We start from the raw sequence: 19688 nt of genomic DNA, 5'->3' as shown, positions 1-19688 counted from the left end.
TTGGTCATCCACTCTTTTACACACACACACACACACACACACATGCCCCTCACTCACCCACTACTGTCAATTGTATAGATTAGGCAGTATCGATGGCCACAAGAACTTGTTATAGGTCACTAAGTCTTCCTCCCTCGTATTGCTATGTTACTTTTATGCACATGTATGTTCACAAAATGGTTTGTGATATTAATTTTGTGAAATAACATAATTTCCTCATGCTTTAATTAAATACGTTTTATTTCCATTTAGTCTTCATACTTGAGTAAACTGCCGTTTAAAAGTTGGTGTCAGTAAGAGTTTTGTTTTTGAGCATGAGACATCTTTCACCAAAACAAGGCTGTATTTATTTGATCAATAATAATAGTAATGTGAAATGTTCTTACAATTTAAAGAGCAGGTCATATGTTTTTTTTTTTTTTTTAAGTGTCCTAATATTGTGTTGGAGTCCCCTACAACAGGTTTAAATGCATCTAAGGTCAGAAAACGTAATTTTCCAAGAATATACATTTAGACAGTCATTTGTCCATAATTTCGAAACTGTTCATTCGATTCAGTTCTGAGCGAAATGTCTGTAAACCCCTCCCTTCCATAAGCCTACTCTGCTCTGATTGGTCAGCTGGCCAAGCCTGTTGTGATTGGCACAAAGAGGAGTGCTTGAGCAAGTTAGCGAGCGCAACCATATGTGTTGCCAAGTCCACGGTTGTTTTGATGTCCGCGGGTTGAAGCGACCCCAATAACGTCATATTTAGCCTCTGGAATGCGAATTTACCAGGGGAACCCTTACAAAAAACTTGTAATTTATACCCCGGAACGTGTTTTTTAACGGAGGACCCCCTCGAAACGCGATTGGGTTAGTTTTGAGTAGCAATTGGGCAGGTTTTGTTGTGACAACCTGGCAACCCTAGCATGCACCTTTACATAAAGCAATAATGTAGTGCTCCAATCCGTTCTTAAAATAATGACATAAGCGAATTGTGCCCACAGCTACAGTTTAACTGCTAAACTGTAATTACTTAAATAATGGTGGATATGTTAGCCGAGTGCTAACATGACTAACTGATGAAACAATACAGTTTGTAAACCAAAATATGTCTACTGTAATGTCTGAAGAACGACAGACAAAATACGCTCCGTGTCGTAACTTTTAATTAGAACGCAGAACAGCTGTATCACAGGCGCACCAGTCTAACTCGCTCGTCTCTCTTTACCGGATATTTTACTCCCTGCATTAACCCTATGACTGCCGGTGCAGCAAAATAAACCACAATTTCATAATGATTATAAAGTCTGTGCGCTACACTACATTCTTTAAACGAAGTAAATTAGAACAACGACACTCTGACACATTCTTAGGAAATAGTGGGTTCACAGTGAATTATCAGAACTATTTCAGTAGGACGGTAATATCGCGGTTTACCTGGTATACATCACGTATTAGCACAAAAAAACTAGATATTTTGAGCACTCAATGGAGAATGTACTCATAACGTATCAATTGTATTTACAGGTTATGGTTCAGAGATGCTTGTTAGTCCAAATAAAGAAAATTAGAAGCTAACAAAGGTAAAAGCCAAGATTAGAGAAGCAGTTCTCAGTCAAATGAGGGGAGCACAACAAAAGGTTCGAATTGTATTGCTGTAATATTGTGGAACACAGTATCTTCTCGCCATGATGTAAACACACTAACTAGCGGAAGTGTTTGTGGGCAGGTAACTGAGTGTACAGTTAGGTGGGGATTATGCAAATGTGTTACCCAGTGATGTAGATTGGTAACCGACAGAAGATTCGAAAATATACGGACTCGTTAAGGCGATTCATAGGCCTGTCCCGATAACAACTTTTAGTTGTGCGATATATTGCCCCAGAAATAATTGCGATAAGCGATTATTATTGTCATTCTAAAGACCATTTTATGCCACTGAATATATAATCATAATGTAACGGCATAATAATCCAGGAAGGCCTACACACTTCCAAATGACAACAAACATTTAATTTAAGAATATTTAGATCATGGAAATTAAGTATCAAAATATTAGATACCTTAAAAAACCTGAATAAATAGTCAATAAACATTTTCTAACAAAGTGCAAAGTAACAAGTAGAAAAAAAGAAAAGTGCACAAAGAACTTGTATGGAGATTTTTCCATCTACAGATTTTTCCTTCTTTTCTCTGTAAATTAAGGGTGCACACTATTGCTGGAAAACACAATCACTACTCGGCAGTCAGATGCCCGTATGCACAAAGGCACAGATCCCTAAACAAGACCATATCTGCACATGAAACTTTTTTTTTTTGTAGAAGCATTTTTTAAATTTGAACTAGCACCTCATGACTGCATCACGTTATGTACGAGAAGCTGCAAAAGACACAGGCGCAAGTGGAATGTATAAAACATGGTGACATACATTTTTAAGTAAATATAATGGGCAATATATTGCGTCACCAAAAATGATTGAGGTCATGTACATATATTGGACGATAAGTCGATATATTGATTATTGCGACAGGCCTAGCGACTCAGAGCCGACTCTTTCTTTTGAGACACAATATCTCAATTTATCATGCACTTTTTTGATTAACAAAATTTATTTATTTTTATTTTTTTTAATTTTAATGTTTTTAGTAGTTCGAAAGAACAGCATTTATAGTATTAATGTATATAGTATTATTATAGAATAGTACAAATACTACAATGTAGTAGTATTTATGCTGTTATACTTTATTAATATTTTAAATTAGCTTATCTATATTTTCTATATATCTATTTTATTTGTTTGCAATTTTTGACTTTTAAAAAAACAATGTAGGTTTAACTGTAGCAACTGTTTCACCCTATTTTTTTTTAATCCATATGTCTGTCTTTTCTCTCTTCCTGTTATTCTCTGCTGTAGTTGGAGCAGATGTGTGGTCTGCAGGCCGTGCTAAATGAGCGGTTCAGAGATGGAGGTGAGGCTGGAGCGTCTCTGCTGTTTCAGAACTCGCAGCTCCTGGAGCAGCTGGATCATGAGGCTAATCTGAAAAGCCAGCTACAATTGGAGCTGCACAAGTCCGAAGGTCAGAATACCTATATATGGTCTGCTGTTGTCCATTGTATTACTTTCTCTGTTTTAGGCACTTATCTCATTTGCTGTCCTGTGTGCATATACATGTGTGAATCTAGGTCGGATGGAAGGCTATGTAGCTGAGAAAGCAGCTTTGGAGGAGGCACTTCAGCAGAAGGAAACGCAGCAGCAGCGTCTGGCAGAGGAGCTGGAGAGCACTCGCATTCAACTGCAGCAGCTCAGTGAAAATCATGCCCTCCTCCTGCGTCAGAGAGAAGCCCTCACGGCCGGCCTCAGAGACACTGAGAAGGGTGAGAGAGGAAGGGTTTAGGGCCATGATTTAAACTGACATGCTTTAGTTTAATTCTCAGATTGAATTACATAACATGCAATTACGTAACATTAGTTTTGTCATTCGGTGCATGCCAAATAGTCATGGCCTGTTAAAGACCTGGTGCTTTGCACACAGAGTAGGGGTGTATGATGTGTATCATCTTTGATAATATTATAATTATAGTATTAACAATATGCAAGCTGACAATTTAGAGAATGACACTGGCTAAACAAAAAAATGTGCCGAGTGCACATATGCAACGTAGCCTATTTGAGCTGTTTTGCCCAGTATCAGCACAGTTGCAAATGTCATTAATTTTAGAAAGGTTTAGTAAACAATAAGTAAACAGTTACATTTTTAGATGCACTGTTGTCTTTGTTTTTTTTGTCAATGAATTTCCAAACCACAGCAGAACTGTTTTGTGTCTCTGACCAACACAGCAGTGCTTCACTGCGTTTATGCGATTTGACCAAATGAGTTTAATGAATGATTAAATGAATCTGTCATTTGAACAAATCTGCCGCCACCTAGTGGTGGTTTTAGTTTCATACGTAGTTATGAAATAATTTTTAATGAATGAAATGACACTTTAAATGTATTCATATTTATAAAAAAAAATATCCCATAGGATTATTCATGCAGTTGTAAATGCAATTCAAGCCACCTTTAAATTACATTAAACAGTCGGTCTAAATACATTTAAATGCCACTTCAGATGTATCTTCAGTTCCGCTTCTGCAGTGCAAAGATGAATTTTGTTGATACTGATTTCATTTGATTTGTTTTATTATTCTATTTGATTTTATTATTAATATTATATAAAATCTCCTGGAAATCATTTTAAGGGGGGTAAATATTAACTTTACTTTGTCACTGCTGTGAACTAACCACTGCACAGAATATGTAAAATTTCTGGAGTCTGCTGTTCACGACAGGCTCAAACCAGCCAAGATACCAGCAGTAAAACACACTTGGCCAAATCTATAATTATTATCGACAAAATGCTGGAAAATATTTAGGTAATGTTTATCAATATCATACACCCCTAACACAGAGTGAAATTTAAGATCGTGTGCTTGTGATGGAGGGTTTAGTTTCATCCTACAAATTCTTTCTGCTCTGTAGGCTTCCTCGATGCAGAGGAAGAGACAGGTTTGTGATGATAATCTGCGACTGAAGTAAATGTTTGAGTTGAAAAATTACGTGTACAGTTTGACACTAAATGCATCCGTTCCAGATGAAGTTTGAGAATTTTTATTTATTTTTTTAGTTTGTTTTATTAATGCTCTTGCTTATCCTGTGTTGTTTTTTTGCAGTTTAACTTGCTCTAAACCTTTGGTTTTGAAGGTCCAAATACTTATTAATTTCACTTATGAGTCTTTCTTTGCCAATTTTTTCTTGATCCAGTTTGCTGTGCTTTATTTGTGCATTGAGAATGCACAAATGATCCGGAGCTCCTGTGCATGTTTGCATCTTAATTTGCAGTTTGCGTGTTTTGTTGACATGGACTCTGCTGTTACTTATTGATTTTATTCATTGGTCCTCCTGGGCTCTGTGCAGCTCTGCTAGCGGAGACTGAGCGTCTGGGGCAGGAGTGTGTGGAGGTGCAGCGGCAGGCGGAGAAGGACTGCGGTGGTTTGGCGTCTCGTCTGCAGATGCTGGAGCAGGCCTTGGAGGAGCAGGAGAGTCGTGCGCATCAGCTGGAGGAACAGCACCGCCTGCAGACTGAGGACCTGCAACAACACATTGATGCTCTGGAGAAACAGCTCAAACATAACCGCCAGTTCATAGATGTGAGTGTTCCCAGCAGTTTATTCAAGTGTCTGAAATTCAGCACCAGAAAAAGTGAATGTGAGCTTGGGGAAATAAATGACTCTGCCTTTTTTCCTCTTATGTACAGGAACAAGCAGTGGAGCGGGAGCATGAGAGAGATGAATTCCAGCAGGAAATAAAAAATCTGGAAGATCAACTGAGACAACCATCTAAAGTACACACTGGAGGGGACAGCAAGGGTCAGAGGGTAAGGGTCCGTGTCTAGAACTTTATGGCGCTTTTCCACTGCATGGTACGGCACGGTACAGCTCGGTACGGTTCACTTTTGAGGGGTTTTCCACTGGGTACAGTACCTGGTACTTTTTTTAAGTACCACCTCAGTTGAGGTTCGAAGTGAACCGTACCGTTACCAAAACGTGACGTGTATACTCTGCTGATCACGGATTGGCCGAAGAGAATCGTCACTACCTGCGTCACTGAACTTACGACACAACCATAACAGAACCGCTAGTTTTAAATCAGCACAGCCAGCGAAGGATCGAACGCAACTATTTTGAACAAGCGCACCTTTTTTAACAACCAAAAAGTGTCTGTTTCGTTGTCTGTTGAGGAAGTACGGACATTCCTCTCGTTGATAGCAGAGGAGCAGATCCAGCGAGAGCTTAATGGGGTGACGTGGAATTAAAAGGTTTTTCAGGAGTCGCGGCAATAGAGGCGACACGACTATAACGACATGTGAATAATCGTGCCCACTCTTAAGCGGTACTGAACTGCAGTGGAAACGCAAACCGAGCAGTGCCGTACCGTACTGAGCCGAGTCGTACCACGCAGTGGAAAAGATATGTGTTTGTATGTGCTAGAAATGTGTTTGTTTTAACAGACTGACACCCTTTTTGTGAATATTGGATATGGAATTAAAAGGTTTTTCAGGAGTCGCGGCAATAGAGGCGGCACGACTATAACGACATGTGAATAATCCTGCCCACTCTTAAGCGGTACTGAACTGCAGTGGAAATGCAAACCGAGCAGTGCCGTACCGTACTGAGCCGAGTCGTACCACGCAGTGGAAAAGATATGTGTTTGTATGTGCTAGATATGTGTTTGTTTTAACAGACTGACACCCTTTTTGTGAATATTGGATAATCTGTGACAAGTATGTGAGCAGAATGAAGTGGCAGTAACTTCCCATTCGTGCTCAAAACATTCTACAATCACTTCACTCTGGCTCCATTCTGGGTTTTTTCCCATTTCTGTTTGTAAAGAAACTTATTGATAGATAAATCTTTTGTCATGTCTTTGTGTTTTGCTCACCAAAGCTGCATTGATTTGATTAAAAATAAAAATAAAATAAAATGGGTAAATTGTGGAATATTAAGTTCTATTTGTACAAAATAGTTTTCTATTTTAAGATGTAATTTATTCCTATGATGGAAAACTTTTTCAGAAAAAGACAAAAAATTTTCAGCAGACATTACTCCAGCCTTCAGTGTGACATGATTCTTCAGAAATCATTCTAATATGCTGATTTGGTGCTCAAGAAACATTTCTTATCAATGTTGAAAACTGTTGTGCTGCTTGATAATTGTGTGGAAATTGAAAGTGAATGATTTTTAGTATTTTTTTATTCGAAAGTTGAAAAGAACAGCATTTATTTGAAAGGTGTTTTCTTTCTATTTTTTCTCTTTTTTAATAATAAAAATGAAGCCTTTAATGTCACTTTTGATCTATTTAATGCAGCCTTGTAGAATAAAATTACTTAAAAAAAATTAATTAAAAAAAAGTCTATATTCTATACATATATTCAATAATATATTTACACTATTCAATACATTGAATTTTTGATGCATTTGCATTTTTAATGTGCCTGTATTTCTGGTCCGATAACAGACTGATCGTGGAGCAAAAGAAAACATAAAAAATTCCATGCTCCAAACAAAATCTAAAAAACCTGCTGCTCTTCATTGCTCACATTAGGGCTGCACGATATATTGTTTCAGCATCGATATCGCAATGTGCGAATCGGCGATAGTCACATCGCAGGATGTGCGATATTTAGTATACTGATCGTTATATTTATACTGATTGTTTTCTTTGCTCACACACAGACAACGTGTCTACAGCAACAGCTGTACAGAGATACCCTTTTTAAATACATTTAGTAGCAGAGCTACTGCAAGCGATTTTTCAGTGCTGGAAATCCATTTATCCTTTGGTTAAACTTCCGCGTTGTTGTCGAGGAGAGCACAGGTCACGGTTGCTTAGCAACGGCAGACGCCACGAAAGCGCCAGCGCCAGCTCCCGAGCGCTTTGGAAAGAAGGAGAAAGTGGCGCAGCTGCCTTTTTCCACACGTTTTTAGGCAAGGCATGTGAATGGCCCCAAAGTCTTTTTACACTGGACGAGACAAAGCGACCGTTTCAAATCATTTGAACTTTGTGTCAGTACGTCATAAGTAGAACAAGCATCTACTGTCGGGGATTTGTCGTGTCGCGCCTCATCCAGTGTAGTCAGTCACACAGCATCACTGATTATAATGGGTTCTATAGCACTGAATTCCGTTCACTTCCACGTCTATTTGTACCTGTAATGACACACACGCGCGAAATTGTCAAAATGCATGTCTCTGCAAGTATCCTTGGAAAAACAGTTGCTTAGGTGAAGGTAAACAATTGAGAAAGAAAATGGATGTGTAACAGTAGTTTAATGTTCCTGAGGCTTTCTGTGTCATGAATGTTAATCAAACAACAAAACGCATAGAGAAAAATCACTTTTGTAGCTTTAACACAGATTTATTAGATTTAATTTATACAGTGAAGACTATGCAGTGTTATTTTACATTTCATTATTCAATTTCTGTACCTGAATCCTGTTAGATTTACCTGAAAAATATAAAGCACCGTTTATTTCATTTGTGTCTTTGTTCTGTTATATTTATCTATGCTTGTAATTTGTTTATTTCCTATGCTAATTTACTCACCTACAAAATCACCCCAAGCATTGATTTTTATTTTTATTTTTTATTTTTTCATAATAGAGCTCTTCAAATCATCTGGTGAATTTTTTTGTATTTTTTTATTTTTTCATCATATCGTAACGTATATCGCAGAAAAACAATGTCGCAATGTGAGTTTTTTTCCAATATCGTGTAGCCCTAGCTCACATACTCGGTCCATGACAAATAGCCTAAAGACATTCTGATTCTTTGACATCTCTGAATGATTTGAATGTTCATTTAGATGCTTTTTTTTTTCTCCCTAACTGAATGTTGTAGATTGAGGACTTGGTTCTTCAGGTATGTTATCCAGCTGTAGTCATTTACGTGCTGATCCTGTGACAAATATGCATGGCTTATGCAACGTTTCGAGTAGTAGAGCATGTGATAGATATTGTCCATTCATTTTCTTGTTTGTCAAACCTTTTCAGCAGGTATACATTAGTCATGTCTGTAATTCATGTTTTTTTTTCCTCTTCCATCCTCCTACTCAAATACACACATACACAAATCCTCTTTCCTCTGAATTGTCTGTTTACTACTGTGGTGGCTTCTGAAGGCTTTATTTAATAGCTTTATTGCCTAAACTGTACATTTGTGTCTGTTAATTTTAGGATTGTCTTGTAACCACCTTAAAAGTCTCAATCCGTTGCAAAACTGTTGCTTTAATCATTTATGGCTATTTTGTGCTGCTCTTTGGCATGTTTTCCCACATGGATGCTTTACTGCTTTTTTTAGGACTTGGACGTGTTCCTGTCCTTTGTTATGGATACACATGACTTTCTTTGTGCAATTTTGTACAGGTGGAAAGTCTTCAGGCTCTGATCAAAGATAAGATTGAAGACTATAGTGTACTGTTGTCAGCAAAAGAGCAGTGTCAGCGTGATGTGGAAGAGCGTAATGAAGAGATTGAAAAATTGACCGCTCGTATCCGTGAGTTGGAGCAGGCATTGCTGAGCTGTGCAGAGGCCAGCCGATCTGGAACACAGCTGGAGCAAGAACTTCAGAAAGCACGCAAGAACCTTCAGGAGCTCACACAGGTGCACAAAAACACGTGAAATACAAATACAAAATGCATTTTTCACTGCTTCAGTTGGGTGTTAATGTTTGGGGAGATTTGGAATTATTTAGCATGAATATTAAAATAGTTCTAACCAGTAGTGGTCTGTGTGTTTTTACTTTCAGGATAAAGAAGCTTTGCAGCAGCAGCAGTATGCCAATAAGCTTCAGATCTCTGCCCTACAGTCCAAACTTGATGAGACCAGACACCGTTTCCCTGATATGACCCCTGACCCCAACCTCCGGGAGCAGCTTGAAGCCTCACAGCAGGATCTGCAGACCAAAGAACAACAGGTGAGTGTATATAAAAAGACAGTGAAAGAGATATGAAATTGCCTTTAATAGTCTGTTTTGTTTCTAGTTAGGACATGCACAATGGAAATTGATTTAAGAGTTTTCGTCTCTCTTAGGTGGAGTTGCTGTCAGAACATATAAGTGAGCTCGAGAAGGATTTGGTAGTGAGGGAGGAAGAGGTAGGACAACTAACACTACAGCTGGAGCTCAAAAACACAGAGAGCAGAGCTACAGAAGAGCAGCTCCACACGCACATCACTCACCTGCAGGTTAGTCTGTGGTCTCATTATACTTGTATAATGAGTGTAGCCTGGCAATCCTATCGTGATGTTCATTAATTTGTTCACAGTCTTGGATAAATTGTATTTATAGCACAGAACATTCATTCGAATACTGTAGTGGATTTAGTTAGTGATTGTTTGGAGCAGTGTTTCCCAACCGGGGTGCCGTCTGTCGAGAGCAGGGGTGCCGTGTAAAAAATCCTTTTTTAATATTTTTAAATTGCTAAAATGTTCAAAAAAGCATCTATTATATAATATCAATTTCTGATGTCGCCAATAATTAGAGATGCACCGAAATTTCGGCTGCCGAAAATTAGTTCACCACTCAGGTTTCACTTTCACGTGGCGTGACGCTCTGCGTATTATCCCGCTCAATGCGTGTGTGCGCTCCGCTCAGTCGCTCCACTCGTATACCGTTCATGCTCATCGGAACAGCAAAGTCCACTCAAAAATTGAGCCAACAGGAAACATCGATGTAGTACAGTATTGTTTCTGTCTGCAATAGTCATACTGTGCTGTAACATGGTGTGGTATATGGGCAGCTCTGGTAACGCCCTCTCATTCATTGATCTGCTAACCGCTATGTTATGCTCACGTGTTCTGATAATAATAGCTTTCTAGGACTAAACATTATTTGGAAAATTTTTAAAAAAAAAAAAACAAGGTTAAATATCTTAACCCTACTTTTAGACCTACCTGAAAAACTAAAAAGCAATTTATTTAATTCGAAGGCCCTGACTGCTTACTTGTCATTTTTTATTCAATTCAAAGTTTGAAATCTCGTGCTACTGCACCAAAATTGACCCACTGTAAAATTTAAAAAACACTGAGTGAGCAAAAATTAGTGAAAGAGCTAGTTATAATGGTAATTAAATAATGTTTACGTATGTATAAAAGCCTACATTAAAATCTGTCATATAAATTGGTCTCTTCAATAGAAATTAGCCTACTGATTGCCACCATTGATGGACACATTTTTTTAATAATATTAAAAATATCTGTATGACATTATATTTTGCAGTTCTTCCCTGTTGTACCGAATATCTATACTTTTCAAATTATCATATTGAAGTTAGAAATTCAAATATTGTGACAAAATTAATTTTGTAGGGTGCCACAAATTTGTAAAAATTTCCAAAGGGTGCCGCGACTAAAAAAAGGTTGGGAAACACTGGTCTGGAGGATGTTAAAAAGCCAGGTTGACTTCATTCTGTGTCCTTTAGGAGACTGTGGACACTTTAACAAGGCGACTAGAAGAGGGCAGTGACGAATCCATCCTTCAGCTGCCTTCTGCCCTTCTGGAGGAGAAGAATCTGGAGATCGACCACTTAAACCAGCAGATCCTCCAGCTGCAGCAAGAGCTTGACACGACCAGTGATAATAAGGTAAGACAAGTATGTCCATGTTTGTTTTTGTTTGTTAATGGAATTGGAATTAAAGGGTTAGTTCACCCAAAAAATTCTGTCATTAATTACTCACCTTCGTGTTGTTCCAAACACGAAGATGAACGAAGGTCTTACGGGTTTCGAACAACACGAGGGTGAGTAATTAATGACAGAATTTTCATTTTTGGGTGAAATAACCCTTCAAGAGGATTCAGAATAGTTCCGTTTGTTTAAATTCCCATCTCTAATATTCAGGATTATTATATGTACACTTATTACAAGGAAAATAGATCTAAGGTTTAGCGTCTTGTTTAATTTGAAGACTTTTGTCATTTATTTTGTAGCAATTGAGTATGCTGCTGGTTTGTAACTAGTCCTCATTACCATTTTCAGACTCTAGAGGAAAAGCAAGCTGAGATTGAAGACCTGCGCTCTCTGGTTGAACGTCTTCGTTGTGACCTGCAACGTTTACGGCAGGCAAAGGAAGAAGAGACTGAGCAACTCCACGAGGTTATTAACAAGCTTCAAGAGGAGTTAAGCCAGCTTGACCCCAACTATCATGAGGTCAGTGACCCCAACACTGACAGCCAAGAGTCATCTGACTTCCCCTGGTCCCCTCATCCTCGCCAACAGAGGGCGCCTGAGGAAAGCCTGTGCCAGGAGCTCAGTAGCCACACGCTGCAGTCGTCTCGCGCTCGCTTGCAGGAGTTACAGATTAAACTGGAGCGAGCAGCTGAAGAGAAGGACTCTCTACAGAGACTGTTGCTCTCCCAAGAAGAACAGTATGGAAGCCAGGTGGAGGCACTCGGCCGGAGTCTTGGAGAGGAAAGGGGGAAGGTGGCTGCGTTGGAACAGGAAGCAAATGAGCTGAAACTCCAGCTAGAGGAGAAGCGGACAGAAGCGGAGAGATTGGCGGATCGTGTGGAAGTGTTGGAAGATACAGAGCAAGCTCATCAGTCCAGGCTTAGAGAGTCTGAGCTCCAGCTGAGAAGAGTGGAAGTGAGAAGAGACGAGGTCCAGCAGGAGCTTGGCAGGCTGCAGGAGGAGGTGAAGAACCAGTGTGTTGAGAAGGAGCTTCTGGAGAACCAAATCTCGAAACTGCAAAACAAAGAAGAGAAATATCAGAATGAACTTGTCGCTTTACAGTTCAAACTCGACGGGCTTGAGGAAAACGTCCAAGTAGGCAAAGCCACCATCATTGCCTTGGAGACAAGCAAAAGTGAACTGTCCATTGAGAGAGAGGCTCTGAGAAAACGGGAGGGATGCCTCCAGGAAGAAATAGAGCGTTTGAAACAGGAAGTGACATCAAAGACTAACTACATTAAAGAACTACTTGACCAACATAAGGAGACGGTGGCTAAACAAGGGGAAGCTCAAAAAGAAGTACTGGTGAGATACTTGGGGAAAACTTTTTTTTTTTTATTCAAACCCTGCTCACTACAGTTTGAGTGCTTAGTTTTCCTTTCTTACTGTAGTGGAATTTTAACAAAACTGCCCTATAAACCAACTGTAATTGTTATGGACTTGGGCTGTAACTTTATGACTTTACTCTTGCCATGAACTATGTAAACGGTGAGTTATTTGGTAAGTTGCCTCAAGGTTTCATGCTTTGCAGATTCTGTAATTAGTTGTAGATCAACCGTGTTTTGTTTGTGCAGTTTAGGTTGTGCCTGAAATTACAGAAGAAAAAAGGGGGAGGAAAAAGAATAGAATGATTTAGTCCAGCCCTCTGGCACAGCCCTCATAGCTCACATGGGAAGTAAATTTACAAAAAGAGGAAGTCTGTCTGAAGTCTTTTAAACCGTTTACTTTAAAAGCTTGATCTAAACTTTGGGATCGGTTAGTCATGAGCTAAAGTGAAAAGCTGCATGGTTTATATTTGCTTTGTTTAGAGTATGATCGAGCGATGTTTTAGCAAATAACATTTAATTTCTTGGAACTTTCTTTCTAGCGATGAGCCACTTTTGTTGTGATTGAGCAGGAGGCAAAACCTTAAATGCTTTTACATGTAACAGTTCTATGTCATTTTTGGATTGGTTTATGTTCAATGGTTAGGAATAGTTTACATGTTGAGTCATGCATTTTTACAAATGACTTGCTGAAGATTTGAGCTAGTTCTTCTGCTCATTTATCAGAGCATGACCTTAACTTTATATAGTTTTGTAACTGCTGATGTAACACATTTTGTGTGTGGTGTAAAGAACTGACTTTCTGAGTGTTTATTTTTGCAGACGTGTGCTGAAGAGACCTTGGCTAAAGCTGAGACTGCTTTACGTGAGAGAGAACAGCAGCTGATCCACCTGAGGGCGGAGCATGGTGCTCTAAGGGCGGAGCTAGCAGCTGTGAAGGAGGGGCTTAGTACCAGCACAGAGAGAGCTGAAAAGCTACTGGAAGAGGGACAGGTATGTGGATTGGTTTCTTAATTGATAAACGCATTGATTTGTCAGTTATGACTGTTTTATAAATACTTTGAGTCCAAACGGACCCAGAATGTAAAAAAAAAAACTTGTACAGATTTAATGCATTTTTAAGGTTAATAGAATAAATAATTCCACAGAGCACAAGCACCAGTCACTTTTTTTCAGAAGTGTAAAAATCAAGTTTGCTGATTTGATCTTTCACCATCAGACGAAAGATCGTGCGTTGGCTGATCTCGAGGTCCATAACCAGCACCTGAAAGCAGAGCTGCGGAGTCTGCAGGATGACCTGGCTGTGCAGGAAGAAGAGCTGGCCTATCAGCAGCAGGAGCTAGAGCAGCTCCAACAGCGCTGCAACCTGCGGGACCATCATCCCAAACACGGCCACCGCTTTCTTGAAGGCCTTTCCCGTGACCCATCCCTCTCTGCTTCCTTATCTTCACCAGAAGTCCTGCGTAGGTTGGAGTACAGTGAAGAGCACCCCTCTCATCTGCATGTGTCTCACCTCTCAGACCTCAGTGCGCTACACAATGCCAGCCTAGAGCTCCACAGCAAGCCTTCGCCTATGGAGCGGGACAAAGAGAGACCACACGCCAGACAAACTTTTATCCCACCTTCAGAGGAAGTCCCACCCAGCACACACAGTGCATCCCCTTGCTCACTTACTGTGTCCGAACACCTTTCTGTGCTTGACTCCCTGGATGCAGATAAGGTAAGCATGCATTTCACTTTTTTTCCAAAGAAAAGTTCCAGTGCTAATGGAAACATTAAAAACACTAATTGAATGCCATTAATAAAAAATAAAAAAAGGAAATGCATTGTGTTTGTTCGACCTCAAGAATTAAAGCATAGCTTGTTTATTTAGGTTATAAAAAAACAAGTAGCTTATTTTTTTATTTTGTAATTCTTGTTCCAGTTAATTTTTTTCTGGTTTCTGTGTTTTGATTTTTAGTATAAATGTATCATTTAATTTGACACAGTTTCTAAATTCATGCATCTTTGTTTCATCAATGAAATCAGAAAGAATTGTTACAATTTACAACCAAACATTTGTAGTCTTACTGTTTTTATAGATTTTTGTCCTTAAAGCACTGCACAACAGAAGTATACCGTGTGTGTGTGTGTGTGTGTATATATATATATATATACTGTATATATGAAAACATGGTTAAAAAATGTTGGTTGAATGTTAATGAAAGTAGATTTCTTCAAATTAATGAATTTCTATTTTTCTGGTTTCTCATGAAGTTCAGTTCAGTTTTTGATTTATCACCCAGCCTTCATGCCAGAAAATTGACTGTTTTTTGGCCAAACATTTAAATAGTTAGAATTGGTGCCACATGTTTATTGGTTCTCTCTGTTGACGTCATGATGGTGTAGCTGTTATGTTTTAAGGTTCATGAATTGGACAATTCAGATGTGACGCCATCTCTGTCTCCACTTGGTTCCAACTCTCCTGGGTCTGTGCCGGAGTGGGTCAGCGATGGATATGGCAGCAGTGAGTTGTGTACTTGTGCATGCTTGCATTTCTGTAAGACTGGATGTGTTTAATTAAGGTTAGAATTATTTTATTAGTTAATCTTACTGTGTTTGTAGATGTGAGCTCAGAGTTGGAGGCCATGCTGAGACTTGAGTTGGAGAATACAGAGCATTTAGATGCTCATTTTGTGGAGTATCTGCGCTGCAGAGGAATGTCACCTGCTGAAAACACAGATAGTGCTGCAGGCAGTATGCACGAGAGCCATGAGGCCCTCACACCTGAGTTACAAGTAAACAACAACTTTTTAATGCTACCCTCACTCATACATGAAGAACTGATGGGTTTATTGATTCTATATCTGTGCGTATCATTTACAGGCTATGTTGAAGCGCGTCTACCAGGAAAGCTGTAGAATCCTGTCTTTGTCCCATCGCCCTGCCCCATCTGGACAGTCCCGCCAAGATTCTGAGCCTGCCCCGCCCCCCTCCTGGCAGAGGGAAAGACAGGCCTTACATGAGACCATCTTATCACTCAGAGAGCTGCTCTGCAGGATGGCTGACAGGAAACCCAGGGTGAGGCTCATCTGTACATCGCTTACCTGATAGATCCTTAAAGTAGGAATGAAACAGTCAGACAACCGAAGACATGTAGTAGATTGTGTGCAGCCGGTTTTTCAGCAAACTTTTAATCATGTTGATCATTTAGAGACCTTTTTTCTGATTAAATATGATGCACTAGGCTTTGTAAGGTTAAAGGGGTCATATGATGCGATTTAAATTGTTCCTTTCTCTTTGGAGTGTTACAAGCTCTTGGTGCATAAAGAAGATCTGTAAAGTTGCAAAGACTAAAGTCTCAAATCTAAAGAGATATTCTTCCTAAAAGTTAAGAGTCAGCCACACCTACCTAAAACGGCTCGTTCTAACACGCCCCAATATACCTACGTCGCTCTGTGGGAAGATTTGCATAACGCCGCCCCAAATGTTCACGCAAAGAAAGAAGGCATAACTTTTATGTGTGCTTCGTTGTAAAAGCGAAACCACTTTGTTTGGTCTTCCAAAAGAGGACGATATCTGCTTCGTCATCCCTGGAGCTGATCCGTGCTGGTCGCTGAGGAAATACTACAACTTTGCGCTGTGGATCGCCGGATCACAAGTCCAGCCCGGAGTCGTCACATGTCCTTCCGGACACTCCTTTGTCGAAATCGCTGGCCGCGCCGTTCTCAAGCCCGTCTCCTCTGCTCACTCTAACCCTCCGGCCGTTAATCACTTTATCCCCCGGCCTCTGCTCACTGTAGGCCGCGGTGTGTGACGCTGTTTCGTTGTGAAAGCGAAACTACTTGGTTTGGCCTTCCAAAACTGGACACGGCTAGAAATCAGTGGTTAAGTTTACAACACGGTTCCAGAACACTTCAACCCAAATATTTGGATGTGTGCAGCTCATTTTATGGAGGACTGTTTCCTGGAAGAGTAGACTACAATGTGTTTTTTGAACCTTAAACCGCATAAACACATTTCGTTACACCAAATACACAAAATACTGTTCTTTTTAGCAGCATCATATGACCCCTTTAAAGTAACTTGGAAATAAAACTGCAGATCCAAAGTGATAGTGTGCGCGATCCAACCGTTCACTTACATTTGAATTTTGTTTGTGTGTATGTATATGAAGACTGACAGTGGGGACGTGGACTGGAGGCGTGAGCTATTGCAGGCTGTCCACAGTTTGTTTGACAGTGAAAGGGAATGGCTTCACTCTCAGCTTCAAGTTTTCATGGCAACTGCTACTCAGATGGACCTCACCCCTTTGCTGGATCAGTTAAAGAAACTGTTTCAGAAGCAGGTGCTGAGAAGCCCAGCATATGATGCTGTTTTTGATGCTGATATTCTCATTTGAAATAAATGTGCTTTTATTTATTAACTATTCTGATTCTCTTTCAGGAAGAGCAGCAGTGGAGATCTCTAGAGCAGCTGTTCAACGCAGACCGTCACAGTCTATTGGCTGAGGTGCGCAGCCTGCATGCGCAGCTGCATGCAAGCACCCAGCAGAGCCAGGAACAGCTGCGGCAGCTGCAGGATTCCCTACACACCGCAAAAGAACAGGGCATGGAAATGCAACATCAGCTGCATAAAGATGGTATGTTTTTCACAATTCATTTGAGGGAAAAAATTTACCGCAAGTATTGGAAAACCAACAAAAACAGGCCCAAAGGTAGATTTTAACTCTGTGCACTGTTTAGTTGAAGAGCTGGTGTTGCGGCTGCAACAGGAACAGACCGTGTCATATGATCTGCACTCCTCTCTGGAAGCTGAGAAAAGTAGGGGATTGGAGGGGCAGAGGCAGTTGGAGGCGGAGCTAAAGGCTGTGTCAGTGCTGAAGGCGGAGCTAGAAGAGACCAGGCTAGAGCTTCAGACTACATACAAAAATCAAGATGAATTAAAGAGCCAAATTCACAAGCTCAGGTACAGCAAACATGCATGCACACTCTTTGAATATGAATTGTCACTAGTAATATGCCATATTTTTATTTTTTTTCTGAAAAATGTTTGTCCGTCTTTCAGGCTTAAGCTGGAAAATGTTGAGGCTGAACATCGAGCCTGTCTACAGGCATTGGAGAAAGAGCAGGCTAGAGTACAGGAACTCCAGGAGGACCTTCAGCAGCAGCGACTCATCAACCAACAGACAGTTGAGCAAAACCACCAAATACAGGAGGTGAACCACAGTTTTGATGTATTAACCTTCTATTGGTGGGGAATGTGATTAATTTATGAGTTTATCAGTACTCTGACGTAGTTCATCAAAGTGATATTCATATTCTTTCACTGTTTTTATTTAGTGGCTTTTGTTAGGGTTAAATCATTTTGTCAGTATGTGGCTTTTTGTTTTGTGTGTTTTGAATGAGTCATTGAATGATTCACTTGGTATTAGATTAGTTTTGGTCGATCGGATCACAAGTGGACAATGGAGACTAGGAATGTTCATTTCGGTTATTTTTCCTAACCGACAACAGACGCTCGTTAACCAATTATTAACTGTTAACCGACAAGATTATTTTAAATTCGAATTTAATTCAATTAGAACGGATACGTGTCTGTGACCCGTTAAAAAATACTAACATTTGTTTCCCGGGGATTAATTTTACATGCTCAAAAAGCAGCAAACAACAGAACATGAGGATTCACATGGTCTTCATATCATATCACGCACCTGCAGCGCTTCTGCGAGCGGAGAAAAACATAATAAAGCTAGGCTATAGGCCTATATATTTAATGATAAATAGGCCTTATATGATAAATATATTTTTACTTAAATAGTAAATTAAGAAAACGAAAGAAAAACTGTGCAACATGTCGAGAAATATATTTTTACTTAAATAATAAATTAAGAAAACGAAAGAAAAACTGTGCAACAAGTAGCCTAGTATTCAGAGTTTCCGTTCATTTTTGTGCGGCGCAAAAGGAAACCAGACGGCAGAAAGAAATGTGTACATTTTTATTGTGAATGTACACAAAGGCAAACATTTTTCAATTCCGATTATCTTTGACTAAAAGGAGTAGTTGCTTCCACTGTTAGAAGCAAAAAATTCAAGTGATTGCGCCGCATGCGCACACACAGGCATTGCTACCTTGACAATGCAGCCTGCTCATCATAATAAAATACAGTCAGTCAAACATATGGAAAAAAACACTGCTCAGTTTAAATATGTAGTCAAATCTGTGCCGTTAAGCGTTATCACCGTACCGCCGTGAATGATGTTACACAGGAGGTGAACCACAGTTTTGATGTATTAACCTTCTATTGGTGGGGAATGTGATTAATTTATGAGTTTATCAGTACTCTGACGTAGTTCATCAAAGTGATATTCATATTCTTTCACTGTTTTTATTTAGTGGCTTTTGTTAGGGTTAAATAATTTTGTCAGTATGTGGCTTTTTGTTTTGTGTGTTTTGAATGAGTCATTGAATGATTCACTTGGTATTAGATTAGTTTTGGTCGATCGGATCACAAGTGGACAATGGAGACTAGGAATGTTCATTTCGGTTATTTTTCCTAACCGACAACAGACGCTCGTTAACCAATTATTAACTGTTAACCGACAAGATTATTTTAAATTCGAATTTAATTCAATTAGAACGGATACGTGTCTGTGACCCGTTAAAAAATACTAACATTTGTTTCCCGGGGATTAATTTTACATGCTCAAAAAGCAGCAAACAACAGAACATGAGGATTCACATGGTCTTCATATCATATCACGCACCTGCAGCGCTTCTGCGAGCGGAGAAAAACATAATAAAGCTAGGCTATAGGCCTATATATTTAATGATAAATAGGCCTTATATGATAAATATATTTTTACTTAAATAGTAAATTAAGAAAACGAAAGAAAAACTGTGCAACATGTCGAGAAATATATTTTTACTTAAATAATAAATTAAGAAAACGAAAGAAAAACTGTGCAACAAGTAGCCTAGTATTCAGAGTTTCCGTTCATTTTTGTGCGGCGCAAAAGGAAACCAGACGGCCAGACGGCAGGTGTACATTTTTATTGTGAATGTACACAAAGGCAAACATTTTTCAATTCCGATTATCTTTGACTAAAAGGCTAAAAGGATTCCACTGTTAGAAG

The 19688-nt window shown here is 39.4% G+C and overlaps 1 protein-coding gene across 1 annotated transcript in view; it reads left to right on the top strand.

The window, feature by feature from the left end:
* Positions 1–19688, top strand: part of pcnt (pericentrin) — a 62367-nt gene that overhangs the window by 24119 nt on the left and 18560 nt on the right. Inside the window, exons 27-42 of the mRNA XM_016238176.1 lie at positions 2899–3061; positions 3168–3359; positions 4943–5175; positions 5283–5402; positions 8425–8445; positions 8949–9185; positions 9331–9498; positions 9615–9767; positions 11003–11164; positions 11558–12553; positions 13396–13566; positions 13793–14293; positions 14977–15079; positions 15178–15350; positions 15439–15633; positions 16730–16840. Coding sequence (XP_016093662.1) covers positions 2899–3061; positions 3168–3359; positions 4943–5175; positions 5283–5402; positions 8425–8445; positions 8949–9185; positions 9331–9498; positions 9615–9767; positions 11003–11164; positions 11558–12553; positions 13396–13566; positions 13793–14293; positions 14977–15079; positions 15178–15350; positions 15439–15633; positions 16730–16840 — 3699 coding nt within the window. The remainder of the gene's footprint in view (positions 1–2898; positions 3062–3167; positions 3360–4942; positions 5176–5282; positions 5403–8424; positions 8446–8948; positions 9186–9330; positions 9499–9614; positions 9768–11002; positions 11165–11557; positions 12554–13395; positions 13567–13792; positions 14294–14976; positions 15080–15177; positions 15351–15438; positions 15634–16729; positions 16841–19688) is intronic.

This window comes from Sinocyclocheilus grahami, unplaced genomic scaffold (genome assembly GCF_001515645.1).
Source record: "Sinocyclocheilus grahami isolate Dianchi unplaced genomic scaffold, SAMN03320097.WGS_v1.1 scaffold534.1, whole genome shotgun sequence".
Classification (NCBI taxonomy): Eukaryota; Metazoa; Chordata; class Actinopteri; order Cypriniformes; family Cyprinidae; genus Sinocyclocheilus; species Sinocyclocheilus grahami.
The sequence above is the reverse complement of the archived record's forward strand: the minus strand, read 5'-3'. Positions and strand labels throughout refer to the sequence as shown.